Source organism: Ambystoma mexicanum, chromosome 4p (genome assembly GCF_040938575.1).
Source record: "Ambystoma mexicanum isolate Mex_15411 chromosome 4p, UKY_AmexF1_1, whole genome shotgun sequence".
Lineage (NCBI taxonomy): Eukaryota > Metazoa > Chordata > Amphibia > Caudata > Ambystomatidae > Ambystoma > Ambystoma mexicanum.
In genome coordinates this window covers 831,042,592-831,070,476 of record NC_090927.1, presented here as the reverse complement: position 1 = coordinate 831,070,476, position 27,885 = coordinate 831,042,592, and the positions used below count along the sequence as shown (strand labels likewise).

At 46.4% G+C, this 27,885-nt stretch overlaps 1 protein-coding gene across 3 annotated transcripts in view; it reads right to left on the bottom strand.

Moving 5' to 3' along the window:
* FBXL4 (F-box and leucine rich repeat protein 4) overlaps positions 1 to 27,885 on the bottom strand; it is a 597,180-nt gene that overhangs the window by 13,389 nt on the left and 555,906 nt on the right. For 2 of the 3 annotated variants that reach the window (XM_069606408.1, XM_069606410.1), the window contains one exon: positions 12,246 to 14,940. In XM_069606408.1, coding sequence (XP_069462509.1) covers positions 14,777 to 14,940 — 164 coding nt within the window. In that variant the 3' untranslated portion in view covers positions 12,246 to 14,776. Of the gene's footprint in view, positions 1 to 12,245; positions 14,941 to 27,885 lie in introns of those variants that run through there. The other variant, XM_069606409.1, reaches the window with a different exon arrangement.

Sequence of the window (27,885 nt, the reverse complement as noted above, 5' to 3'; positions counted from 1 at the left end):
CCTGTGGTTTTGGGTGATACAGAATGGTGTGTCAGTGACAGCTTCCCACTTCGCCGGTGGTCTGAACACACAGGCAGATGTGTGGATTTGACTCTCGGGACTGTCTCACGAGTGGGAGTTGATTGACGAGATTGTGCAGAGGATTTTTTCTAGGTGAGGAAGACACCAAATCCACCTATTCGTGACCAACTTCAACAGGAAATGCACATTTTTCTTAAATGAGTTCTGGCAAGGGACTTCACTGGGCCATGCACTGGTGATTCCATGGGGATCGACCTGGTTTATGCATTCCTTCCCTTTCTACTGATTCCTTTGGTGCTGAGGAAGTTGAAGTGGAGCGGGACAACCATGATCTTGATCGCACTGAACTGGGCACAGAGAACTTCACCTGGTACCCACTCATGCTATATCCTCCATGGAAGATCCCTTGGAGGATCTACGGATGAAATGTCTGAATGGCATGGTACTTCACACCAACTCCAAGACTCTCAACCTTCATGCCTGGATGTTGAGAGGTTGAGTTAGAAGGACTGGTATCTTTCAGAGGAGGTTCTTGGTGTGATGCTCTTGGCAAAAAGTCCATCAACCAAGTCCATATATGGTTGCGGCTGGAAAAGATTTAAAACCTGGTGCCAGAATAGACAGGTAGACCCATTAACCTGCTCCACTGGCACAGTTCTTGAATTCTTGTTCTCCATGACCAAGCTAGGCCTTGGAGAATAAGAACCCATTTATAACACACATGTGGTGATTTTGATAGTTGATAGGGCTAAAACATATGGCTCAGCATTTATTCATTGGTAGCTTATCATGTTGATACAACACATATGTTTCAACACCCTTAGAAATTGTAACATGCCTTATATTATTATTATATTTCAACACGCATGTGCGATGCTTTGTTTCACATGCATGATTTAATTAATAAGTTGGGTAATTGTTTCATTAGATATTCCACAGAAATACTACAATATGTCATTATTCACCAACTGCATTCGCAATTTATTTAATAATTCTGGCTGTTCACATGCCATTATAGTTTGCATGGCCACATTAAAAACACACAGAGCTCAAATATGATTTCAATTGCTGTATATAAAGCCTTTCAAAAATGACACCCGCGTGGAATTGCACGCGGACGTCAGATGGGGCAGAGACCTTCCAAAACCCTTGTCTCCTCTAAATCTTGTTGGCGATAGACCTGGTTCACTACCCTGCCAGGTACTATTGTTTCTCACATTAGTTAAGGCAGTCTGTAAAGTTATATATGGGTCTCAACCTTAGTTTCTGGGCTTCTCTTGCCCTCCTTTCTCACCCCAACAGCCCTTGTACCTTTTGGGTCTCTGTCGGGTCTTGTTTGCCAGCTGCAAGCACTTCTGTCACTCTGCTTACCTGACTACTGCGGTGGCTCCGCAGCACTTGGTGCTGGGCGGGTGGCGAGTGTCTCCACAACCGCACGGTCCGACGACTTCCGCTCTTCCAGCTCTCGGGTCAACCCATCTGCGAATTCCTCTCTGCTCCAAGCAGCTCGTCCTGGGAGGATCGGACTCTTTTTTTCCCTCTTGTATTTTGTATGAGAATTGGCCAATCAGAACTCTTGAAACACTAGATTGCTCCATTATGTTTTTGAGGATGACTCTTCATACCTCTGCACCTCCTTTTACCAGTATTTCCCTAAAGTGGAGCTGACTATTCTTTATCTCTGTATTACTACTAATATGTACATGACACATATACATGGGATGGCAAGGTAAAGGAGGGTTGGGTGAGGGGGATTGATGGGCCGTATACTGCGTTTTCCCTGGATAGTCATCCCTAGTCCCATAGGAGGGATCCCTCCCCATGAGATCCACTCTCTGAGTACCACCAGGAGTGGGACTATGCAGCAGTGGCCTCACCTCCCTAGCCTCATGGGAAGGGGCTCCCCCCTTGGGGAGAAGTAACGACATCCAAGGATTCGTCACATATCCTTCCCCTAAAGCCGCTGGCTTCCTCTTCTGAAGGAAAAGGGGACACGAAATCCACACTTCGTTGTTCCTTTCCCTTTCCCTTTCTAGGTTCGACACAAAAACAGAAGGGTTGAAGATTAAGAAACCAGCGCACTATCCTTGGCTTGGTGTCCTTTCTAAGACTGAGCCATGTAAGGGATGAGTGGTCCGTAATAAGTTTAAACATCTTACCTGTGAGGTAATATTTAAGGTATCCTATGGCCCACTTCATTTTTAAAGCTTCTAATTCAACGGTGGTTTAATTCCTCTCTCTTGGGAATATTTTTTGGCTGATTCAAAGCACCAGGTGTTCCACCCCATGATATTCTTACGATAAAACAGTCACTATACCCGCTGTAGAAGCATCGTTTTGGAGTAAAAACTCCTTATTAAAAGGCACTTTTGAGACGGGCTTGCTACATAGAATGGGCTTCAGGGTATCAAAATAGGCTTGATCTTCTTTTTGTAGGTTCGGTATTCTTTAACTTATCAGTCAAACAGGAGGTCATGGTGCAGTAATTAGGGATGAACCTCCTGTAGTAACTGGTAAGTCCCAAGAAGGCCCTCAGATCCCTTTTAGTTTTGGGGACTGGCATTTCTTGAACGGCCCCAACTTTTCCGGAATGTTTCTGCACAAGTCTATTTCCCACAAAGAAACTAACTGCTAATTGTGCTAAGTGACATTTCTTGGCGTTAGCGGTTAGGCCAGCTTGTTTTAGGGCTCGGGTAATCTCATACAGATGGTAAATGTGTTCTTCCAGGTTTTGTTATGTCATCCAGATAAGTGCCACAAAAACTGGAATAGGGCTGCAAAATCTGGTCCATTGACCTCTGGAAAGTGGCAGGAGCGCCATGGAGCCCAAATGGAAGGACTTTAAAAATGAAATAGTTCACGAACGGTGGAGAAGGCTGTTTTGCCCATATCTCCCGGGTTTAATGGCACCTGTCAATAGCCCTTGGTAAGATCAATCTTGGAAAGGTAAAAGGCTGTGTGCAGTCAATCAACGAGATCTCGGATAACGGAGCGGGTTTTGCCACTAGGACTATTGGCAAGCATCACAGATTTTCTGGTGGTTCGATAATGTCTGCTTTTAGCATTTATTCCACCTCTTGGAGGACTATTTCTTTTCGGACAATGGGGATCCAAGTAGGGCGTCTGTAGGGCGTCTGCTGGTACTGCGCCTAGAAACACTTGTGTACAGGCACGTTATAAATGCCATATCATATCATACTAAATTGAAACGGTCGTCTCTTCGGACAACTTGTTGAGGCCAATTGCCCACTTTTGGTTAGGTCAGAGAATCATCTTTTAGAGGAAGAAATTGGAACATAAACTGTCTGACAAATGGACACAAGTAAGGGACAGTTGCAAAGTGGAATTTCAATGTCTACACTAATACCTGCTGTCACTTCATAAGAAGCTCCTAGACTGTAATATGAATGGCCCAGACAACATAACTAACAAATTGTACATGTGATCTTGTAAAAGAAAAAAGTGTACATATGAAATACATGCAGGTGGTGCAGGAAAGTTGATTAAAAATAGCAAGCCTACTTAACACAATTCTGAGACATTACAGCCCTGGAGTTAACATTTAGTATAATTTCACAGGCTTCTTGACGCAATTGTGCATTTATATTTTCCCTTCACCATTTTAACTTCAACACAATCAATTTCATGTGTGCTCCTTTTGGGTAGCCACAGCACTCCGAAACGTGGTTTAGGTAAGGGTTAGAAGTGCTCGTTTCTAAACAACATTTTAGTGCCCCTCTGTGGAGACCTCACTGTTTGCTTTTCATATTGTTAAATAATGCATCATTTATAACCTTTACTTTACTGCACGGTAGATTTCTGATTTTTGCAATAGGTTAAAAAATGCATGGTGTGTATTTGAACAAGAATGTGTGAAAACTGATTGCTTAGCACAGTTTATGGGTATATTCATTGAACACAAGTCTTTATATCTGACAAATATGTCAGTGATAAGTGTTGAATGACAATCACTAAATTCCTAATGCAAAATGGATTTAGTGTTCATTTGCGTTTTTACAAAAGTCACCCAGAAATAAAGCTTTTATTAACATGTACCACACATAAGCCCGGACAGCAAAGGCATTCAATGTGAATGTCTCAATAGAAATAATTTCATCACATTAATTTGAGCCTGCTGCAAATCATTTAATCATATTAATTTTGGCCTGCTGCCTTTCCGAGTACCTGTGGGTTCTCTTCTCCGCAAGCAGACTGAAAGCAGCCCAGTCCAGTGCAGGCATGCTGGCAGAAAGGCTATATGGGTGGGCTATTGCCTGTGCTCTGTTCGTGCTGAGAGCAGAAAGGTTATCAGCAAGAGCATCACAGGATCGGCCTAACTCAGGGAAATAATAACTTTAAAATATGCCACTCCACTGGCAATCTGCCGCTCTAGGCCCTGGCCTCATTGGCCTAATTGTAAATACACCACTGCTAAGGATTCTGTCAGAATGTCCAAGTAAATGAACAGTCCACGGTCGTGTGTCAAAATGCCTACTTCTGTCCCTCACACTTGTAACTAATACTAAAGGAGTAGTGGATCTTCTTGGTCCAGAACAATGGCTCCCCTTCTTCTGGGCAATGGACTACGGTTCCAATTGCAGGTGGGAACTTGGCCTGAGAGAATGACTCCCTTCCCCAGGTTACAGTTCCTTTCCAAGATTTAAAACAAAATTCTAGTTTGTGATGCTCTAAAGTTCTCACTTTCAACTCAAAAAGTAAAGTTCCAACTCAAACATCATTCTATATTGCTGATATTTTTCTTCACTATTGGGGTTCCTGGAGAATGTCTCCCTTCTCCAGGTATCTTGTTCTTTTGCAGTGCCAGGGTAATGACTTCCTTCCCTGGGTCCTCTTTTGCGTGCCTTCACGGTACTCCACACCAGCAGGTAGGGCTTGCTTCCCCTGTTCTCTCTTGGCTTTACGGTACACAACACCAGGGGGTATAGCTTCCTTCCCCCTGATCTCTCTTTGCCACAGTTCACATAGGCTGGGGGAATGACTCCCTTCCACAGCTTCTTATTTTGGGTGCAGGTCCCAGACCTGTGTTGGCAGATCTGGTTTAATTCCTTGCCAGGTACTGCAACGAGAGTGATTGTGGTGACCTCTTCCTTCGGTTGCGTGTCCCAGACCCTTCTCTCTATTTTGTATCTTGTTGGTAATAGACCTGGTTCATTACCCTGACAGGTACTATCATGTCTCTGATTACTTAAGGCAGTCTGTAAAGATATGTATGGGTCCCCGATCTCGGTTTCTGAGCTTCTCATGCCCTCCTTTGTTCTCCCAAGAGTCCTTGTACCTTTTGGGTCTGTCAGGTCTTGTTTGCAAGTTACAAGCACTTCTGTCAATCCGCTCTGCTTCTCTGGCTCTCTCTCTGCTTGCACAACTACTGCTGAGTCTCCGCAGCACTTGGTGCTGGGCGAGTCTCACCACGACTGCGTGGTCCAATGGCTATGCTCTGTCAGACTTCCACTCTTCCAGCTTTCCTGTCGGCCAGGGTATTGCAGATCGGGTAGGAATGCCTCTTGTTCTGTTCTCACATCCCTGTCTTCGGCTTCTTCTCTGCTCCATGCTGCACACCCTCCAGGCTCGCGGATCCTCCTGCGAGGGTCCGATTCTCTTCTTCATTTTCCATCTTCTATTTTGTATGGGCATTGGCCAATTCAAACTCTTGACACACTAGACTGCTCTGTAGTGTTTTGAGGATTGCTCTTCATACCTCTGCACCTCCTCCTCATACCAGTATTTCCCTGAGAGCTCTCGAAGGTGGAGGTAACTCTTCTTCATCTCAGCATTGCTACTAATATGTACATGACACATATACATGGGATGGCAAGGAAAAGGAGGGATAGGTGAGGGGGAATTATGGGAAGTATACTGCATTCTCCCTGGACAGTCATCCCTAGTCCTATAGGGGGCATGCCTCCCTTTGAAATCCACCCACAGAGTACCACCACCAGGGGGACTATCTGGTAGTGGCTTCACCTTCCTGGCCTCATGAGAAAGGGTTCCCCCATTGGGGAGAAGTGACGACATCCAAGGATTCGTCTCATTTTGTATGTAAGTATGTACAAGTCTCTGGTCGCAACACCTTTTTCAAAGAAAATCACCAAGGCCAAGAGGTCTTGTTGATTTACCTTTTTGAATGAAAATGGGGTGGTTTGGATGAACCGCCTAGCTGATACACATATACATACATAACTACTACACCACATTAAATTTGTTAACACTTGGTGCACCAAAGAAGGGTCTCTTATGTGGATATATTTTCTCATGAAATGAACACTGGTTTTTAAAATATCTGTGTTTTCTTTCTTGTGTTTAATGGCTTAATGTAAATATTTCCCATGTTCATCCAAGCGCATAACAGTCTCACAACCAGTTGCTGATCCTTTGCAACTTCTCAGCAGTTTTCACAAGCCAGGGGTCTAAAAGAGCCAGTCCCAGTATCTGGAAATATACAACCATCTGAAAGGTACTATAGAAATCTGGGCTGTGTGCGAGTGTTTGCTTAAAATGTACTGTAAAATGTAGCAAACATAACCCTGCTTATGAAGGCATACAGGGCCGGTAATGGCATGCCAGCCCAAGTGTAGGTACCTACGTTACCAGCTGTCTTCCCAACAAGATGGCCACTGCCATAATAAGGAGTGCCAGGACAGAAGCACAAAACTCTGGTCCAGCAGGTAAGTGGGGAAGGAGGGAGAGGTGATGGGTGGGTGTTGGATGTCTGGAGGAGGGTTAGCGGGAACAGGGAGAAGCTTCCTGTTTCCTGTTGCTTTATCACAATTGATATGGTAGCACCCGGGGAAGGTCCGCGGGTGGCTGGAAAACGCAGGAGGTGCACTGTGTTCTCGCCCGCATTTCCAGTCACCTGAGCGCCCTTCACCGGGTGTGAATACTGAACGATAGGTTTTGCGTGCACACTGTTACAGGTATACTATTACAAAAAACCTTTAGAGCCAATTGGTTGTCTTTCATGTCAAGTCAAGCAGTAGCACCCAACTAATTCCACCAGTGTAAATGCCATGAGCATGGGCAAGACCTAGACACCCCACCCCACAGTTAAACAGAGCTACCCATAGAGCATGCTTCCATCATCAACATTTTCTTTTTACCAAGCGTTAAAGCTCTGCAACACTACTCTCTGTCTAAATCATCATTTCATTAGCGCAGGGAAGCATCACCCTCGCATATACATGCAGCAATAGATTAGTGTATAAGATTCTTAAACCAAAGTGTATTGCTTTTTAAGATTAAACACTTTTGCAGGACAAACTGTGGGTCAGTTTTCAAATAATGCACATCCTACCAAAACAATGTCTGGCATCAGAATGTATGTGTTACCTACCTACCAATCCATGTTTGAAGTGTCTGATAAGTGTTCTCTCGAGTGTTGAAATGAGTGGTTTCTTCAGTGTGGTACTTGAATATGTGCTCTCAAAGATCACCACAGGGCAAGAGAGTATAAGTGACACTCTTCTCAGAAAACAGTTAAAAGGGCAATAGAAAAAGTTGGGTTTCACCTTTTTTTTATTTTATTTTTTTACTCTGGCATTCTGTGCCATCTGAGAGAATTTCTGCTTTCTGCAGTTTCATGTGCAGAGTTGGAACTCTCTTTACCCTGGTAACTCTATCCCCTCAGATTAGTCTACTTTAAAAGATGGAACAAACCTCAAGGCGGTGTAGGGTACAATCTGCACTTCAACAGTTGAGCGGAACCTCTTTTGACAGCTGCAATACCTTCTTTACATTTCTCATTTCATACATTTCAGTTAGAGAAAAGCCCTTCTGCAAGAGAGGTTGGAGGTCTAGATTTTCTTCTGCAGGTGACCTTAAAGGCTCTGCTAAATTAAGCAGACGTTCCATTGAACAAAGTAAAACACATGGCAAACTCCCTGATATTTCCATGAAGTTGTGGAGTGTAAAACCTACTGAGCATGACAATATACCCTTTAAATACCTTTGCAAAGTCAAGTCCGCCCAATACCACTTTTGTTTAAGAGACACATTAATGAGAATGTGCCTCCATCTGGCAGTGATTTCCTCTTAGTTCACACAAAATACTCCAAAGTCGTCCACATACTCTCTTGCAGAGTCCATACATTGTAGGAGAAGGGCTTCAATCTGCATTGTAGGACAGACTGCCCTCAGGGGCATTACAAAATATTGCCTTTACGATTTACCTGAAAGTAACAGTAAAGCCATAAACCTGAGCCTCTCAAAATGTCTTGTATAATTAACAGCAGAGAGTGCAACTGTTATTAACTACATAGACAAATGTGGGATTATCCAAGATCTTAAAAGAAAGATAATTTTACTTCTTTTGAGCGGTTATGTATAAATTGCAGGTCCTGTGAAAACTCGGACTTGGCTGTGAGACAAGCCTGTAAGGGATGTCTCCAGGTGCCTAATTGGTGGCATACCTGGTTTACAGAGCCAGACAGACTGCAAGACTAAGCCCCCGATCAAAACACAGAGAATACTATGCCTGTGAATTTGCAGGTCAAACAGCATATCTTCCCTTAAGAAAAGTGGACTCTGATTTTCTAATAGCACCCAGAGAGGAGGTTCCAAACAATCAGCTGATGGGGAATGCTCGTTTTACTCGCAGGTGGGTGCAAGCCTTTGTACTATGCTCGCTGCCGCAGGCTCCTCTCACTTGCAAAAAGAAACTTTCCATACAGTGTGTATTGTACCCCTCATTGCATTGGATCCGTCCAGTCCCATTTCAATCTTCATTAAATGTTTGCAATGATTGAACAAGGACTAAAACGTGCAGCAAAACTGAAAACATCATTTACAAGTACATTTTTCTTTTTCCTTCAGACATTATCTGTATAACACCCGCTTTTTGACTTCTGGGTACCAATGGTGAGAATGACTCAGTTGGTTGGCCAGCTCAATGAGTAGCAGCAATGCTAACCCCAGGTTAAGTGTCCGTGCTTCCCTTCAGCTCTTAACTTGGGCAGGGAGTTGATACCAGTCGGAACGGTTTACCAGGCGAGACATTATTGCCCAATTCCAGTGTACTTACACCACACAGGTGCTGAAGCTTAGTTGAAAAGGTTATACCATTAACAACATAAAGACAGTCAAATGTGTTCCCTTCTTAAATGAGTAATGCAGACAAATTACAGGAAAATATTTTTCTCATTGTAAAAGCAGTGATGAGATAGACGCGGTTCTCCAACTCAATTTGCAGCTCCTGAGTGGGTCACATCAAGTCGTTTCTTTGGAGAACACGGTATCAAGCAGCTTCATTGCAGAGACAATTATTTCAAAACTCGAGCTAGAAACACTTATGACTCCACATCACATCTTGTCATATTTTGATCCCTAAATAACATGTGTAGACCAGATTTGAATGTAAATACAAAATAGATTTGATATGCTTAGCTCTGTACAAGATCACTATACTGAACTGAATCAGACCCTGACCAGGTTAGAAATGGGTTGAAATACACCATAAGGAGTTTCTAGGTACTCAGTCTCTACCAATGGCCACATGAAAAGTGCATGCTGTTTAAAACCTCGTTGATAGCATGAAAACTATTCTTCATCGCTTCTGGTGGCCAGTCCTGTCTGAGCCAAACAAAGTATCTGGCCTTGTATAGGGGAACATTCATGTGTGTTCACACTGTTCAAGAACCAGTGCTTAGCTGGCACTTTCTTTGCCAGCAAATAACTTTTTCTGCAAGGTGACCTTATTTCTTTGGTAAACATAAGAACAGATTTCCATGTTGCTCACGGGATATTAGAAGGTTTTTTTGGACTTCCCAAACATTTGACAGCAAGACAGCACCCAGCTTCCGCTTGGATAGAACGTGCTGTTCAAGACATGCACGCCATTTAGTGGTAGCTTTGGGTATGAAAGTCTCCAAATAAGATGCATATTGATTTGTGGGGTTCCTTATTAAGTTTATGATGAGCTGTCAAGAAGACTAGACTATCCACTGAGGTCCTATGGAACATTAACAAAAAAGGAAAGTCTCATTACAGTCTTGTACAAACATGCGTTGCTGATAGCAACATTAGTCGGGACAGATGCCAGGCAAGAGGTCATATGCTCTAGAATCAATTCAATTTTTTTATAATATATCATTTGTTTTATTTCCTACAAAAATACACCTGTGAAGATCGTGTTTTTTTTAAAAAGCGACCAAGTCATTTATTTGCATCAGTGATTTACTTGTGTACCTAATCTTCACTAGAATCTGGCTCAAGCACTTTATACAGTAACAGGGCAGGGAAAGCAAGCATAATCTACTGATACAGCCAGCGTTTCCTTTGTTCTATTTGTCCTCCGTTTCACCTCTTCTGACCAGCCCGTCTGAAAGCCGGGTTTGGCTTCTGCGCACCGCTCATGCCCCACACACTATGGTGCCACTGTGCCCCAACATCTTGTCACTTGCTGCCGGCTCCGATCTCCCTGGCACTTCTCGCCTCCTGCCCAGATTCTCATTGTGCTACCAATTCTGCAATGCCACTCTTGTCCCTGTGTTCTTTCAATGCCCACCCAAGCTCTTATCCACCTGTATCCGCGGCCCTTCCCAAGTGGCATTCTAGTCACTGAGAGCACTTCATTTGTGCGGCATTCATGAGGTGTGTCTCATTTGCAATGCTTTTTCTAAGACTACCTTGCTGTCACTTGCCCCATTGTCCAGGTCTTTGCAACGTTGTGTGCCTTCCCACTTCTGGTCCCGACAGGTGGGGATGGGAAACCAGGACTGTCACTTCTTAAAGTATCCTTAAGATGACAACCAATGTGATGGACAAGAATTTTAAAAAAGGAACAATTTGCTCTGGGTGCTTCAGTCAAATTGTATCCTAAACATGAGTGTATAGAAGGTGCATACAGAAGAGAACCATCTTAACATGTGTGTTCTCTTCCAGAAAGCAGTATTTTAATAATTCAGTTGTCTTTTAAAATAAAGTAACTGTTTAGGCCAAATATTTAAAATGTCTGATTTATAGTTCAGTAAGCTTGGGTATTGCAAACACTGTTGGAATAATAATACAAACTGTATACCAGTAAGTTAAAAAGAAGAGGCACGTACAAAATGTGTGCAAATAAATGTAGGAAACTTAGCCTAATGACCAAATGTTAAGACGTTCTCATTAAACAACACAATTTTCATTTAGTTGAGGTCTTTCATTAATTTAGTGTTAACACAGGCTGATGAGGGCAATATCGGAGGGTTGGGGGGGTTATGTTATGGGCCCAGAAGCACCACTTATGGAGCCAAGCCGCAGTGGCAGCCTCCAATGCTATTATCACCTGGAATACTTGCATGCAATGGCCTGATGCGCTAGAAGAGTTAAGGAGACCAAGAACAGTGTTAGGTTAGAAAAACATACAAAAACTGCCCCAGAAGAACGGACACTTGGCAATCAAGTCATTGGACTCGTTTTGTTTTGTTGGGTCCAGCAGAACTGTACCAGGCAAAGTGTGGGCAGAGGATGCGTAGCAAGAGTTACTCACAGCAGTGGCAGAGATCCTGGCACCATCAGGATCCATGGAGAGATGGCCATAATGGAGATTATTTGCTAGAAGCCTAGGATCCTGGTTGGTGGTCAGGATCTTCATGCAGTCATGTTCTGGTTTAAAGACAACTTTGGGGTTACTTGATGGTCAGGATCTCGGGTTTCTAGTCTGGGTGCTAATTCAGAGTTATTCTCGGAATGGAGAGACAGTGACTATTCACGCAAGAAAATCTTGTGCTACTGGCACGACAATGCAGGCTGTGCACATGTGCGGAAGGAACAAATGTGCTTGGGTACAGTCCGGGTGAATAGCTACATAGAAACATATTTTATGTGACTTATCAGAAGTAGTTTCTGACTATTTACTAGGCAGCCCAGTTCAGCATGCATCCAAGAGACACAGCATGTAATTTCTTCTAATATTTTTGAATTGGAGGTACTCTGTCGTTCTTAAGTTTTAGAACTTCGACTTTCTACATAAAATCACTGCTTAAACCAAATAAACAGAGTTAATTAAATAGTTGACTAATACTTTGAAAACTTAATGACAATTTATGAATCCTCCAGTAATTCTCAATATATTTGAATATGTAATATGATTTACACTTGCTTTTTGCTCAAGGGGAAAATGAAGGCTTGACATAGCCTCTCATTAAATTACACATGTATGAGTCTGTGGCATGGGTTGTATTGATACAAAGCTAACATCTCAATAAGCATCAGATGGTAATCTCTATTCCTTGTAGACTAAAATAGGAGCGTGCAGGGACTGAAAGAAAAGCAAAGATGGACACAATAAAAAGAGCCAGGTTCTTTTACATCTCCGCTCCTGCCTTTTGCATCACTCTGTACCACCATGAGCAGTTTAACATTTACTTAAGACTATGCAGGGCTGTCCTGCGTTAAAGATATTGTATGTTAGGCAGTTTGCCGTCATACAAGATGCCACAACGGATGGAGGTGGCAGCAACATATGGACTGTCATTTCCAAGAAAAAACTGGTTCAAGAAAAAAACAGGACTTCAACGTGGCCATGCAGGAAGCATCATTACCACCCTTGGCATCCTGAATGCAAACACAAACATTTACTAAGCATCACACTGAAAGTGATTAAGGCAACGCTGTACGCTTAAAACCTCAGTTGTTACTTAAGTGAGGGAGTGGGCAGAGCATTCAATGCATCCTTATGGGAATTCAGGACGAACATACTGGTCCTTAGCACTTAACTCATCAAGGATAATTAGTAAAATGACGCGCTAATTGTAAACTCTCAAGTTGCCCAATGTAAGGTATACCTCAATAAGTGCCATTTTATTCTTTACATTATGGGGCATGGTGTCTATCGTCATAGCAATAAAGTAGCAATTAAACAGAAAAAAACTCCGAAAAAGTGCACTGTAGTGAGCTATACGAAAACTCTTAATGGATGCAGTCTTGTGTATGTATATATGTCTCTGCTGTTTGATTACACCTCATTATTTACAGACTCCAAACCAGGCCAGGCTACTCTGCAAAATGATTTCCATAGGTGATATGATATATATGATATGATAGGGTATTTATAACAAGCTTAATACCCAGAGGTTTCTAAGCACGGACCTGGGGATCAAACCTGTGTTGCTCCGTGTCGTCTGGCTTCCAAGGCGAGCACGTTGCTGCTGAGCTATCCTCCCGAGACCCGCTGAGCTATCCTCCCTGTGGGGTAATGCTTGTCCATTAAACTCGCTTCGGGTCAAACAAAAGCCTAGGTTTCAAAAATACATAAACCTCCTGATTGGAAATAGCCACTGTTTTCTAGGCAAGTAATCACGTCTGTACATGTGACTTATATATCAACTACTTTTTAAAGTATACAACCTAACCGGAAGATGATCAAAATGAATATAAATATATTCGATAGTGACCATTCATATGGCACACACCTTAACAATGAATGCCAGTATCACCCAAACTAACGGTACTCATTGTATTTGCCTAAGAAGAAAGGAAAGGCTGAGTCAAGCCTGACATCTGCAGGTCATACACAGGTGTTTACAGGGGGTATCAAGCCAGTCACATATCTGACCTAATGAGAAACATGCAGCCAACATTTTCAGTGTGTAAACCAATGCCAATACAGATGCAACCACGATGTTCAGGGACGACTATGATGTCCCATAGTTTCTCCACAAGTATTTTATGGTCCTATACAGTGTGCTATTATGCATCTACAATTCCTATATGGTACTAATATAGTGTGCCATGGTTTCTCTACAATTGTTTTTGTTAAAGTACAAGATGGTTACTGGATAACCCCTCCTTTTTTCTATCATGTGGACACATTGCCACACTGTGTCGCCCCCCGAGTGAACGAATGGCACAAACACAAAACAGACGAAAGTTAAATCCACAATCCAGTTTAGCTGTGACATAAGGCCAAGTATGCAGCCTGGGTGAGCATAATGCGTGCAAAAATATGTATATTCCTATGTATTCCATTTGTAAAGTGCTGCATACATTATTACTGGTAGCTTGGTGCTGAAAAGAGCTGGTTAAGAATGCAAACCTTAGAAAACATCAAAAGAGGGAAGCACTAATACAAGGAAAGCTAGAGCAGGTCTTCCGAAAAGGGCCAAGATGTTCCTCCAATGTCTGCATGTTTTATCCACCCATCTCCAATGGTATTCTATGCAAATTTCCATGCTACACTACTTTTTTGATGTACGTGACCACATGGAAACACAAGTATTCCTTAAAATACATCCACAAGTGCTTTGCAATGGTAAACTGTAATGAAAAGGCCAATGCAGAATAAAATGTAAAGGAGGGTGGGTGGCTATCCGATTTTAGACAGTCCAAGACCAAGATACTTTTTGCTTGTGGTGATTTAAGCGATGACCGCCACAGCCGTGAGAGTAATGTGGTCAGTGGTGCACCTGCTGAAATCTTCTCACTAGAAATGTAACTAAAAGAGTTTCGAGAGGTAAGCTGTAGTATGCGCTTTCTAGAGGCACATCAGCGTAGGCTCAGCGCTGAGGCTGAGAAAGAATCAAGGCAGAAAAATGCACTTTGGCATGAAAAGTAAATACTTCACATAATTCCAGAAAAACAAAAATGAGATTCTTGGAAAAGTTCACATTTCATGATCAATGTACCCTTAGTGTACTTTAAAATGTCTTCAAAGGAGAATCTGTACGTTTGTTTAAAAAAATAAATTAAGAAAGGTTTTCACCACAACAACACAAAAAAATTGTTAAGTTCAATACTTTCCAGCTTGCCGCGGGACAGGCATTCACTGTGTGAAGCTCTTTTTGATGAATACATTAGGGAAGCTTGAATTCAGTTCTTGGACAATTCTATTATCGATTTGCGAACAGAAGGACACATCCAAAAGAGCGAGTTCCTTGCAAGACTGCATCAATTTTCTTAACGCTGCTGGGCTCACCATCCGCGTTCCTATGTAAATCACACACAAAAACACACACGTATTAATACAACTTCAATACATTCTTTGCATATTGTGCATTGAAGAAGAAAACCTGGTGTCTCTAGGTGCATGATATATATACGAAAGAGAGAACTCCAAAGCACAGATGAAATAAATTAATATTGGTGATTCCTATCCCAGACCCCGCTACATATATTCAATGCACAAAGTCATAACAAAACATATACTTTTAATGAAAGGTTATCAATTAAAAATGGTCATGTTGCACAATATGGAACATTCCATACAGCAACCAGTAGACAAACATCTATACAAAACATTTTTCACATACAAATATCAATACATTCATTGATTGCACAAAAAACACAGACCTCAGAATACATCAGCTATTGGCCCAGTTGTGTTTTAATATGAACAGCCCAACATGTTTCAGCTACTAAACTTGATCAATGGAACCTTCTTCAGGGGCTCAAAAGCCACAATTTGCATGTAAGCTGTCGGATGCACAAACTGGTCTCCACAGCGTAGCAACTACACCAAAAAACTAAAGGATAAAAAGGAAAGGACAGACAAGTCGCCAATTACTTTAGTGTACCACACCAAAGACAACAAACAGGATTCAGATTGCACCAACCATGGAAAACAATCAAATTGGTGCTCATTACTGAACCATCAAACAACAAAGTTTTACCAAAACACCAGCTTTCGGTGCTTGGTATTTCCTTAAGTGCATAAATGCACTCAAGCTCATCAAAGGTAGGGCAGATAGAATTGTAATTAGGGTTTCATAAAATGGCCCACACCAGATCACTACAGAAAAACAGAAATAGATACCCGGGGTCAAACGCACAGCCTATATTATATCATTCAAAAAATCTCTAACGTTACTTCTCCCATATCAAACAAAGACACTACACACCTGATCGATGGAAACCAAGCAGACTAGCTCCTATTAGTCCCAACCCCACTTGGATCTGTTCCCAGCACTATCTGAAAAAACAACAAAGTACTCATGACTCAGTCCTCTGCCCCTACACAAGCAACCTCAACTTCAAACATACACCATAAAAGTACCCCTACACACTACATGCAAAGTCTTAAAATCCTATCAACATGTCTAGAATTCTGTCAAAGTCAAACTACAACGTGAATGGTGTTAAACCATCTCTTCGTTGAAGCCTCTTTCCTCTACATGTATTCACCAAAACGGGTGGGTAACCCATCCATTCGATTAAAAGAGGAATACACCCTGCTGTGATCCCCTGTTGGAAACAAACGTCTCTGTAAATTAACCCTATGTATCTCCAATGCAACCCAAGAACTGCTGTCATTAAGCATTAATAGATTTCAAGCGGTAGTTTACTCCGCCATGTTCCCCTTTAGGCAATGCGGCTACCACGCTGCGATAAAACATGCAATGTTTTAATACTACATGCCAACATTGTACACCTATTTCCATATTTCTCAAGTAGAGAGTGCCCACTGCTTCAAAGTTAGCGTTCTAGTTGCCTAACGGAAAACATTTACCTGCCGTTATCTTGCAGTCCACTATTGGACGTCCCATCTCAATACCAAGCTGATCCGCAGCTGCTCTAATTGATGTTCGCAGCCATATCCATGTCCACAATAGTCTGCACCTACCACAAAGGGCCACCCAGGCCCTCCACGCCTGACCCTCTAAGGACCTATTCGCCAACCTTCCCCTTCTCAGCACTCTTCCACCTCTAACTTCTCCCTCGCTCAAATACTCCTCCAGTGCTATTCTTCGTTTCTTTCCCTCTTCTTATTAGACTCCCCACTGCACCTTCTCCCTCCTCCTTCCTTCTCCTTCCACACCCTCCTTCCCTTCATTACCTCTTTATCCCTCTCCTCCCACTCTCTTTCTCCCTCTCGGTTATGCTTTTGGCCAAAACTCTTCCCCACCGTCCTTACCTTCCCCCCCATCCTCCTCCCCCACTCCGCCTCCCCGGTCCTCTTCTACTCTCTTTCTTCCTCCTCCTCATGTCCACTCCCCTCTTTAATCCCCTCCCCCACTCTTCCTGTACTACCACTACTCTCTCTCACCGTCCTAATCTTCTCTACCCCCCACTGTCCAACCCTCATAAACATTGCTCTCTGGAACGCTAGATCCCTCTGTAATAAGATGGCAGCAGTTCTAGACATGTTCCTCCGTCTCAACCTTCATTTCCTTTGCCTTACTGAAACCTGGATCCCTCCTCACAACACTACATTCCCTGCTTCCCTAACCACCTCTTCTTCCTCCTCCTCCTCTCATATCTCTCGTCCTACTGGCCGTGGCAGAGGTCTTGGCCTCCTCTTCCACCCCAAATACCTTTCCTCTCCCTCCTCTCCATCTCTTCCTTCTTTCCCCTCTTTCGAGTATCTTTACAAATCCTTCTCCTCTCCTCACCCCATCTCCTTTCTAATCATATATCGACCCCCTGGCCCTCTCTCTTCCTTCAGCGACTTTAATCTTCACTCCCCTTCTCCCCCTCACTCCTCTCCCCTTTCATCCATCCTCGATTCCTACCTTCTTTCCTCTCTACCTTCCTCTCCTACTCACTCCTCTGGTTCCACTCTTGACTTTATCTTCAACTCTTCCTATCCCTCTTCTACTGTCTCTACACTTCCTCTCTATCTCTCTGATCACGCTGTACTCTCCTTCTCCCTTACTCCCCTTCCTTCTTCTTCTAAGCCTTCCCCTTCTGTCTTTTCACAACGTAGCTTTGATCCCTCCCTCTTTCTCGAAACTTGCTCTTCTTCTCTCCCCTTCACTATCAGCCAATGACGCACTTTCTACTCTCTCTTCTTCCATCTCCTCCTCACTCGATCTACTCCACCCCCTTTCCTTCTTCCGTCCAACCCGGAAACCCTCTCAACCATGGCTCTCTCCTCAACTCCTCTCCATGCGACGTCTTGAGAGACTCTGGCTCAAATCTCCCTCGCTTTCCAACTAAGCCTCCTACTTCTCTTATCACTCCATTTTTGACTCTTGCCTCTCCTCGGCAAAACGCTCCTACTACTCTAACCTTCTTCAGTCCCAAGCCTCCCACCCCTGCCGTATCTTCCAAACTCTCTCTCCCCCAACCCCCGATCCCTAAACTCCTCCACCCTTTCTCCCTATGACTTTGCAACTTCTTCTCCCCAAGATTCTTGCCCTTCAGCAAAAGATCAATTCCTCCTCTTACCCCCACAACCCTTCCCCTTCTCCCTCACAACCTGCATGACTGACTTCTCCCCTCTCTCCCCTTCTGATGTCTCCATCCTCCTCTCCAAAGCTCACCCCTCGTCTGGTCCAACTGACCCTTTCCCCTCCCTTCTTATTCCTAAGATCTGCCCTCTTCTCATGCCCTACCTAACTTCCTTCTTCAACACCTGCCTTTCCTCTGCCACCTTCCCCTCTGCTTTCAAGCATGCCACTATCATTCAAAGTCAGAAGAAACCTTCTGCAGATCCCCTGATCACCTCTAACTTCCGTCCTATCTCACTTCTCCCATTCCTCTCTAAACTTCTTGAGCGCCTCGCCTACTTTCAGCTTTCATCCTTTGTCACTAATCTCTCTCTCCTTCCCCCTTCTCAATCTGGCTTCCACACTAAACACTCTCCTGAAACAGCCCTTACATCCTTAACTCCCTCCTCACCGCTCGACACTCTAAGCAATCCTCTTTCCTTATTCTTCTTGATCTCTCTGCTGCCTTCAACACTGTTGATCACCCCCTTCTTCTCAACACTCTCTCATCCTTTGGCTTCAAAGGCTCTGTACTCAACTGGCTATCCTCTTACCTCTCCTCCTGCTCTTTTACTGTTTCCTGGGGAGGCCGCTCCTCTCCTTCCCAGCCTCTGGAATACAGAGTACCCCAAGGCTCGGTGCTTGGCCCTTTCCTATTCTCACTCTACACCTCCCTCCTTGCCCCGGTTATCTCATTTGGCATCTCTCACCATTTCTATGCTGACGACACGCAGCTCTTTCTTTCCTTCTCTTCCTTCTCTCCTGACCTCCACCTTAAACTTTCTTCCTGTCTTACTGCCATTAAAAACTGGATGTCGGAGGCCACCAGGGGGCGCACAGGTAATGGCTGCCTGATCGCTGTGTTCCCGCCGAGGCTGGGCCTTTTCAGGGGAGTGAGCCCCCCCTGGTACCCCCTAGGTGGATTCACCCGGCAGGATCGAGCCGGTGACCCCCCGTGACGCATCCGCTCAAAAGAGCAAAGCTCCAGAACCACGGGAAGCCGGAGTACTGGCGGCGACGGAGGTGTGGCAAGGCGAGCGTCGGCCCCGGCGCTGGTGGAGGAGGCGCAGCCCGCCAAAGTGTGGGATTCTTGGTGGCGGGCCCGGCCCTTTCTCATACACCCGCCCCCCAGCTCCCGCAGGGGGAAAACGCGACCTCGGGGCAGCGACCCCGGAAAGGAACTTGGGCCCTCGCCCCCACCATCTCTCGGTCAGAGGGGGCTTGCAGTCCCGGACCCGACACCGGGATCCGGGTAGCCGAGGCATTGGGTCCTGACGTTCTCCAGAGGCGGCACAAGAGGACAGGCGACATCGGGGCGGGCCAAGGAGCGAAGGCCCCCCACAACGCACCACACCACGGACGGGGCGGGACAGCGCCTCTGCCCTCTAGCGACCGCGGGCCCCCCCCAGGAGCGGGGCCGTCAACGGCCGCATCGCCCCGCGGAGGGCCCCCACAGTGCAAACAGACCACAGCGGACCAGTAGTTGGGGCGGGAGCGCGCCCACCCCTCACCTGAGAGGGCTCCAGGGCTCCAGCGGCTGCTCCCGTCCCGAAGGCAAGCGATGGGACAGCGCCCACCCGCACCCAACTCCAGCAGGTTGAGGCCCCTGGGCTTAGCCCCAGGGCGTGTGCCCGCCTGGCAGTGGAAGGCATCGGACGGAGGTAGTGGAACGGCGGTGGCGACTCTCCCGCCCTGACAAGCACCGCCAGCTCCAAGGCGAGATCCAGGTGAGAGGCCCCCATCCTGAGTTGGTGGGGCAAGTGCCCACCTGGAGGCTGCCCCCCTCCCACAGAGGAGCGCTCATCACCCACGAGCGCCCCCGAGCGCCCCCGAGACACCCCAGCCAGGTCGCCTCAGGGCAGGGAGGTTCCCCGTTATAAGACCCCCCAGCCCGTGGCGGACTCCGCAGCTGTTGCATTGTAAGACTATATGAGCTGGCAAGAGACTCTGCAGGCATTCCGTTACAAGGAAACGGAGAGCAACACCAGTGGCCCTACTCGCACCGGGGACATGGCCCATCTAGAGGCCTCGACACAGCCCGCATTGACGATGGAGAGGGGCTTCGCCTCCATCCTTCAGGAAATCAGGGAAATGCGATCTGACATCGCCCAGAAGTTTGAAAAGATGGATCAAAGGGTAGACAAGTGGAAACTAACCAGTCATCTTCAGCATCCCAGGAGGTTCAATTTGGTATGCGACTAGCAGCCCTGGAGAAGAGGTACGAGGAAAGAGCCAGGCAAATGGATGACTATGAAAATAGGGAAAGGAGGAACAACCTTAGATTTTTTGGGGTCCCGGAAACGGAGGGTGAGACGGAGAGAGATTTGATCCAAGTGCTGAGGGACATTATTCCCCTCCTGTTTGCAGAGGAAATGACAACTGAACCCACGTTCGACTGGGTGCACAGGGTAGGGGGAAGGGCGGGGAGCCCCAGGTCGGTTCTGCTTCGGTTCCACTACTATACCGAAAAAACTAAAGTCCTGGAGGAAGTGAGGAAGGCGGGGGTGATTACTTACAATAACGCCCAGATCACCATTTTTCAGGACCTCTCCGCTTACACCTTAGCCAAAAGCAGAATGTGCCGCCCCCTAACACAACTACTGAAGGAGAAGGGAGTGCGCTACAGATGGGGGTATCCCTTCTCCCTGGCTTTCGAATACTTGGGCTAACGAACAATGTTGGTTACGGAAGAGGACATAAAGGGAGCCATCCAGGATCCCGGAGGGGCCCAGTAGGCCCAGAAGCACTCGGTAGGGGCACTCCTGGCCAATCGGGTGCCAGGAGGAGGAAAACCGGTTCGAGGAAATTCCAAAAATTGAACACTCCGCCGTCTGCAATGGAGGAGGAGCATATCGACTCGGAAGGTTGATGACTGGGGTTCCCTGGGCAGCAGTGGAGCGGAAAAGGAAGACATTAAGGACGCACCGAATACAGTGTCCCCTTGAACAGCAAGTACGATGGGGGCAACTGAAGGGGCACAACTATGGGGGGGAAGGGAAACACTGTACTGAAGTCCTGGCCAAGGAAGGTAGGCTGGAGATCCGGCCTAAGGGAGTGGATGACCACAGAAGCGACGGAAATGTCTGGGACCCGAAGAAATGGAGGTAAAGCCAAACTTAGAGTCCCCTTGAAAAGCAAGTAAAGTTAGGTAGACCAAGGGGACGAAGCTGGGGGCTGGGGGGGGCCTCACAAAAGCGAGCTTTGCAACCAACTCCTGGCCGAAGGGGACAGGCTGGTGGTCCGGCCAAAATGCCAGAAATGGCGGAACTAACTCGCTGGACGCCGGGAAGGGGGGTGGGGGTTCACGAATTAGTTAGGGTTTGTCTGTTTGGGAAGAAGTTGGGGGGACAGTTGGGGAAAGGTTCTAAAAGTGTCCAAACGAGGAGACAAAGGAACTAGGGAGGGAGTAACGATGCAACGTTGTGACCAATAGAGATGGAAACATAGATTATGGCTGATGACCGACCGGCCCTGGGAGTGGGTACACTGAATGTGCGGGGACTGAACATCCCTACGAAAAGGTCCCTTATCTGTAGAGAATTTAGGAGGGCGAAACTAGACTTGCTCTTCGTGCAAGAGACACACTGGGCGCGGGGGAAAGAGCCCAAAATGCTAGGGGGAGGAATAGAGGAGGTTTTTCACGCATCCCATAGGGGAAAGAAAAGAGGAGTGGCCATCCTGGTAGCTAGGGGCGTAGGCTTCGAGAAAGAGACCATCCTGAAGGACCCCAAGGGCCGATTCCTGTTGGTGCGGGGTTCCTTTCAGGGCTCTCCCTTAACTTTGGCGGTAGTGTATGGCCCGAATGATGGACATGCCCTATTCTGGGAAGAAGTAAGGGACAGGCTCAAACTGTTTGTACAGGGCCCGTTGGTGGTGGGAGGGGATTTCAATATGGTCCTGGACCCAACCAGAGACAGAAAGCGGGTAGGCCCCAAAAACTCCAGACCTGCAGACGAAGCCATGGCGCAAGGCTTTCAGAGGGCGAATGAGTGCCTGGGCCTGGCGGATACGATCCCGACCCCCCGGACAGGTGTTCCCTCCTTTTTTTACTATTCCACCACCCACAACGCTTTCTCTAGAATAGATTACATTCTTGTGGATGAGATCCTTCGTCCATATGTTGCAGGCTACAAGATAGACCCGGTCCCCTGGTCAGACCATGACCTGGTCCGAGTCTCCTTAGCGGTGGGCTGGTGTAGAGAACGCAAGGGGAGCTGGAAATGTAATGATGCCCTACTGAGAGACGAGGCTCAGGCCCAGGCTGTCCTGGACTCTATAACAGAGTTCTTTGAGCTCAATGATAACGGGGAGGTGGGCACGCACACGCTTTGGGACGCCTTCAAGGCAACCCTAAGAGGAGTACTTATAAAAATGGGAGCCCTGAAAAAAAGGGAGAGAGGCGCCCAGGAAAAAACCCTGCGAGAAAAAATAGCTCGTCTCCAACCGGGGGGCTCTCCGGATCAGGCCCTAGAGCACGACCGGGTGGCCGCACTGGAGGACTACAGGCTCCAGCTAAAAGACCTGCTCCTACACAAAACGGAGAGGAGCCTCCAAATGGTAAAACAAAAATACTATGATAAAGGGGACAAAGCTGATAGGATCTTGGCCTGGAAGTTGAGGGAGGTCCAGAGAAGCAGAAGGGTGAAGGAGGTAAGAGACGCCAGGGGGCCCCTTGGCTGCGAATCTCCCCACATAGGAGAGGCCTTTCGCCAATATTACAAGTCACTATACCCGTCAGAATATGACGGGGGCGATTCCCAGATAGAGGACTTCCTGAACTCCATACAAATCCCATCCCTGTCGAGGGAGATGGCAGAGGGGTTGGAGGGCCCGGTGACCGAGGAGGAGGTGGATAAGGTGATAGTGGGATGAAGGTGGGAACCTCCCCCGGGGAAGACGGCTTTACAGTTTACTTTTAACAAGAGATTTCGTTCCTCCCTGACCCCGTACCTGGCGAGAGTTTTCAACACCATGCTGGAGAGGGGCATCCTCCCCGAATCCATGATGAGGGCCATAATAGCAGTTTTGCCCAAGGAAGCGAAGGACCCAACGGATGTGCCTCCTACTGCCCCATATCATTGTTAAACATTGATGTCAAGATCTTGGCCAAGGTGGTGGGGAGGAGGATGGAGGGGATTATGCCCAAGCTAGTCCATGGGGACCAGGTGGGCTTCATTAGGGGTAGACAAGGGTCGAATAATATTCGCAAAACAATAGACTTGTTTCATTTTGCCCAAAAATCGGAGCACGACGCGTGTGTCCTCTCCCTCGACTCGGAGAAGGCCTTCGACAGGGTCGGTTGGAGATACATGAAACTCCTTCTCCTTCTGAAACTCGCACATTATGAGTTGGGTGGCTGCCCTCTACAGAGCCCCCACGGCAAGGGTTCAGGTGAATGGGTCGCAGTCCGAATCATTTCCCCTCTTCCGAGGGACAAGACAGGGCTGCCCACTCTCCCCCCTAATATATGTCCTTACGATGGAGGCACTAGCCATAGTGATTAGATCTCACCCAGACATCAAGGGAATTAGAAGGGGGGAGGTTGAATTCAAGCTTTCCCTATATGCAGATGACATTTTAGCGTATCTGGTAGACCCTGGCTCCTCGATCCCCCCCCTCCTGGCCCTGGTTGCCGCTTTCGAGCGCTTCTCGGGCCTGAAAATTAACACTGCAAAATCTGTCCTGCTCCCAATGCGAACAGTGGACCTTGTGATAGACCCCCTGAGCAGGTTTCATGGGATTGCAGTGGGGAAAGACGCTATAAGATACCTGGGTGTTCTTCTAACTTTGGACTTATCGAAACTGGGGCCCACCAACTTTGACCCAATAATGGCAGGGATCACATCTGACTTGAGGAGGTGGGGTAAGATGATTCTCTCGTGGTGCGGCCGGATGACAGCAGTAAAGATGAACAAACTACCACGGCTTCTGTACCTTTTCACAGTGCTCCTACCAGCGTCCCCGCTCTGACTTTCAGGGACCTACAAAATGAGGTCCGGGACTATGTGTGGCAGGGGAAAACCCCTAGAAACGGGAGGGCCACCCTGACTCTACTGCGGGAGGAGGGGGGGGATTTGGGCTGCCAGACTTTCATCTATACTTCTATGCCACCCAATTGCGCGTCCTCCTGGAACATATGAAAGAAGGTCTGGGAACGTACTGGTCATATTTAGAAGATATGGATGTCTACCCTTTAAAGGTTTGTGACCTCTTGTGGGCCCCACGCAAGACAGTCCCGAAACATGTGAAGACTCACCCGACCTTGGGAGTTCTCTGGGACATCTGGAAAGAGGGCCCCTGGACAGCACACCTAACCACATGGCCGTCCCCGATGACCTCCCTATGGGGCCACCCCCTCAAACTGGGTAGCAGGGGGTTCAGGCACTCCCAGCACTGTTCATATATGGGTTTGGAATGGGAGGATCAGATGTTCAGGGAGGGCGAATTCCTATCCTATCAGGACTTGAGGGACACTTTGGGAGGTGGATCTCTTTCCATTTTCGATTACCTCCGCCTTAAGGGCATCCTCTGCGACCAGTCATGGGGTCCAAACCTGAGGAGACAACTGACTCCCTTCGAGAAGCTCCTTGACTCTGTGACCTCCAGAAAGGGTGCGGTGTCCAGTATGTATAAAATCCTAAATAATTACAACCTTCAGGGTAGGAGGAGCTTCCGCATGTTCTGGAACGACCTGGCAGGTGAAGAGATCTCAGAGGACGCCTGTGCTAGAATTTTCAAAATAGCGTTTCATGGGAACTTAGTCACCTCGGACATGGAACATAACTTTAAAATTCTGCAGGGGTGGCACAGAGACCCAGCAACACCGTCAAAGATGTTTCTGGGGGTGTCACCAAGATGCCCGAGGGGATGTGGTCAGAAAGGCTCCAGGGGCCACATGTGGTGGCATTGTCCGAAAGTCCAGGCCTATTGGGGGTCAGTGAGGGGCTGGATAGCGCAAGTAATAGAGGAACTCCTACCACTTACTCCCCTGACCATGTTGCTGGGACTCCGCCCGGAGGAAGCGGAACTATATCGATACCCAAGGACGTGGGAAACCATGCTGAGGGCGGGTAGAGTAGCTCTCGCTCAGAAATGGAAGAGCCCGGAAACCCCCTCCAAGGAAGATTGGACGGAAAAGGTGAAAAGCATGTTTTTGATGGACAAACTGACTGCCTTGGTGAACAATGACACTAGCTCATTCCTCACAAACTGGTATGGGGTACAACAAACATGGGGTTGGGATGTTCATTGACTCCAAGGTAATGTCCCCGGTCCGAGAGGGGCGAGACTGGTCCTGATAGGAATAGCAATCAACCGGGGGTCCCACGGCCCGGGGAACGGCGGCACTAAGCCAGTTAGCGACTGGGTCACAAATCGCATCGCCTCCGAGGCACAGGAAGCGGAGTGAACATTACGAGTCTCCTTAGTCGAACATTTTGAGCCGGACACGGGGAAGAGGGGTGGGTTGGTGTTGGGGTGGGGGGGGGGGGGGGTAAGGGGATATCCACTATTTCTTGTTTGTTTCATTATAAAATGCTAATAAAAACTAAAGTTTTTTTTAAAAAACTGGATGTCGTCTCGCTTTCTTTCCCTTAACTCTGACAAAACAGAAGTAGTTTTCTTCCCCTTCAACTCCCTTCCCCCTCCTCCTCCTTTCATTCATTTTCCCTCCTCTAATCTTACTTTCTCCCCCCACGCTTGCAACTTAGGCATTTACTTTGACTCCCCTCTCACTTTTTCCCACCATATCTCTCTCATCTCTCGTGCCAGTCGCTACCACCTCTATAATATTCGCAAAGTCCGCCCCTCTCTTACTTTCCATGCCACTTAACTTTTAATCTCCTCCCTTATCTTCTCTCGCCTCTTCTACTGCTCCTCCTTACTCTTTGGTCTGCCTACTTCACATCTCACCGCCCTCAACTCGTATCTACCATTCTGCCATCTGTACCCTCTGTCTCCTCACCTCCCGATACTCCATCTCTTCTTCCCTATCCTCCCTTGGCTGGCTTCCATTTCACTCCCAACTTAAATTTCACTTCCTCTGCTTAGTCTTCAAATCTCTCCATGATCTCGCTCCCCCTTATCTCTCTTCCCTTCTCTCTTTCTACACTCCCTCTCGCTCCCTTCGCTCCGCTGACCACTTCCTTCTCACTGTTCCTCCTTCCCCTTGTGTCTCCTCTCGTTTCCGCTCCTTCCAACTCCTAGCTCACCTCCACTGGAACTCCTTACCTCTCTCAATCTGCTCTATTCCTACCTTTTCCTCATTCCGCACCTCCTTTAAATCTCTCTTTCTCCATTCCCCACCATGATTCCCCTCCTCCTTATCTCTCCCCCTCTCCCACCATTTCCCTCTTCCCCTTAATCACCTCCCTCCACTCCCACCTCCACCCCTTCCACATCCCCTTCGCCCCTCCCTTTCCCCTCCTCCTCCTCCTCCTACCCATCCCTCCCTCCCTCTTCCTCCCAGATCTACTCCACTACTCTTCCCTTCCCTTCCCTTCTCTCTAATTGCTCTACATACTGTTTTGTTGGTCTGATTCAAAATTGTAATGTGCTTCTACTGTTACTGTTAATTTGTTATCGTTAAATGTACCCTGTTAAAATGTGCAGCGCTTTGGCGTAAAGCACTATATAAACTTAATAAATACAATACAATATATAATATCCGGCAGCAACAACATAGCAGGACTTATTTTTTTGCATGCGAAATTGACAATCCATGGCTGTAAAGCCCAGCGCCATTTTCACTTGGGTTTCACTTGGGGGCTTTAAATCCAACAGGCAATTAACTCTTCTGCCTAGGAGACCAGGGTACACAAAAATAGACCCCAGAATGAGATTTAGAATATTAAATCTGTGTAACGCTACCGAAAGGTCTAACGGTAACCAGAAACCATAAACATACATTGGTGATCAGTTTACCACAGACCAGTTAGAAATACATTCCTATTTCACACTTAATGGTAAATAGCCATATTTATCAGGAAAACATGGCCAGACGTGGTAGAAAAATCCTTGATTCATTGCTACAATCGCCCCACCCTTATCCGCTTGGCGTATGATAATGTGTTGATTTTGAAGTAGTTTCATCATCAAATCCCTCTGGTTTTTGCTGAAATTGGAATGGATGTTCCTCTCTTTATCTTCCAATGTCTTTACTTCTTTCAATACCTTTCTTTCAAAAACCAAAGATTCTGCTAAATGAGTATGGAAAGGAGGGGCGAACGTGGAAGGATTCCTGAGTACACTACAATTTTCAGATACACAATTGAATTGATCTCAAATACATTCCTGTAAGTGTATCTTATGCATGAAAGCCTGAAATTCTGTTCTAAATTCAAAAGGGTCATATTGTTTAGTCACCACAAAGTTCAACCCCTTATTTAAGGCTTCATCCTGTTCAATGGACAGTACATAAGTAGACAAGTTAACTACCACTGTTGTTGACTCCTTGTGCGCATATGTCCGTTGTTGCAGGTTCCGCGCTGATGGACCCCATCTAAAAAAGAACAAGAATGGAGTCCCCTTTTGGATCAGTTTCTCCCTTTATTGACATGTTAATACTTTTTGGGCCCTTTCGTACAGTATCAAACCTGTGATTATGAAAAATTGGAAAAAGATCTTCACGAAGAGGGAAACTATGCCATTGGTAGCCTTTAAAAGGAGTCAGAACATTAGACACATGGTCATGAGGAACGAGTGAAACCCCCATGAAAATGGCACC